Genomic DNA, 1,481 nt, shown 5'->3' with positions numbered 1-1,481 from the left:
TTATTATTATTATTATTATTATTATTATTATTATTATTATCATTATCATTATCATCATCATTATCATTATCATTATTGTTGTTGTCATGGATGGAATTTATTGTAGACGCTGAATCATTCGCTTTTGGTGTGGGAAGGGAAAAGTTGTTTTTAATCCCACTTCAGAAAATAATGTTTTGGTTTGAACAGAGAAACCTTTTTTTTGTGTGTGCTGATGGGGAAAAGTTTTCCTTTGGTGAGGATGCAGAAATGTTTTTTGTCCTGGTGTGAATGCAGAACAGTTTTGTTTTTGGTGCAGACTGGGGAATATTTAGTGTGTTTTTTGTGTGTGAATGGGGAAAAAAAGGTAAACCCAACAGTGAAAATGAACAGGGTTTAGGGATCACCTATACTTTGCAATGTTCTGCTGTCATAAACAATAAGACTATCTGTGTTTGCATCTAATTCCCAACAGTCAATAATGTCTCATGTTGTCATTCCAACATTAAATTAAAAACATGCACTTGTGCGTAAAATAAATATTGACTGATTTTGCGACGTGAGTGACAGTTCACAAGGCCTTGTTCATTCTTACTTAATTAGGATTATTAGGCTGTTTGTTTGCTTCTGGTTTTAGTGACACTTCACCTCCAATGCTTCTGATGTGATTGGCACTGATTAGTCTCCATGGATTGATTTGTACATGTTAGCTTTGTAGAGACCTAATGCTGTGTTGTGTGAATGGGTAAATGAGAGCACAGACTGTACTGTGTGAAGTGAGTGTCTGACTCTGAATAAGTACAGTTCATTTGTAGGCTTCATCAATCATGTTTTGTCCATTGGTTCAGTTACAACCCTGCTGTTATTTTCTGTTTTCTTTTCAGTCTAGCATTATGAGACAAAAGCTAAGACTTGTTCAAAAAGGGCTTACAAACCACAACAAAATGAAAGTTTTAGTAGTTTTTAGATAGTTGCATGGAAGTCAAGATTTTTCTTTGCAGGACTTACTGCTGTGTTTCACCTGTTCTTTTCCAGCTTCCTGGGGTCTTTGATGTGGACTTTGTGTCAAGTCAGCTCAGGCATTCAGGAATACTGGAAACCATCCATATCCGGAAGGAGGGTTTCCCTGTCCGACTTCAGTATTCATATTTTATTCAGAGGTACCAAAACATACATCATGCATCAACATAGATACTTTTCATTTCTTTCAACACATTGCTTTCTTTGCAGGTTTTTCTGTTAAAACACACACACACACACACACACACACACACACACACACACACTTTCAGTGCCTTTTGGCATGTAGACCATGTAGCATAAAAGCCACATTAAAGCATAGTGGCATTTTCTCTTGTTTTTAGAGGTCCAAGCCTGCGGAGCAGGGGAACACAGCTGAAAAGCAGCATACACAGCGGGTAAAATAAGTATTGAACACGTCAACATTTTTCTCAGTAAATATATTACTAGAGGGGCTAATGACATGAAATTTTCACCAGATG

General features: G+C 36.8%; 1 protein-coding gene across 1 annotated transcript in view; it reads left to right on the top strand.

Annotated features, from left to right (window-relative positions):
* The window catches only part of myo15b (myosin XVB), a gene marked incomplete in the record, with an annotated part of 164,390 nt that overhangs the window by 64,329 nt on the left and 98,580 nt on the right, over window positions 1-1,481 (top strand). Inside the window, 1 exon segment of the mRNA XM_014010452.1 lies at window positions 1,015-1,139. Coding sequence (XP_013865906.1) covers window positions 1,015-1,139 — 125 coding nt within the window.

Source organism: Austrofundulus limnaeus, unplaced genomic scaffold, assembly GCF_001266775.1.
Source record: "Austrofundulus limnaeus strain Quisiro unplaced genomic scaffold, Austrofundulus_limnaeus-1.0 Scaffold69, whole genome shotgun sequence".
Classification (NCBI taxonomy): domain Eukaryota; kingdom Metazoa; phylum Chordata; class Actinopteri; order Cyprinodontiformes; family Rivulidae; genus Austrofundulus; species Austrofundulus limnaeus.
Note: the sequence above shows the minus strand (reverse complement) of the source record. Positions and strands in the feature narration are given on the sequence as shown.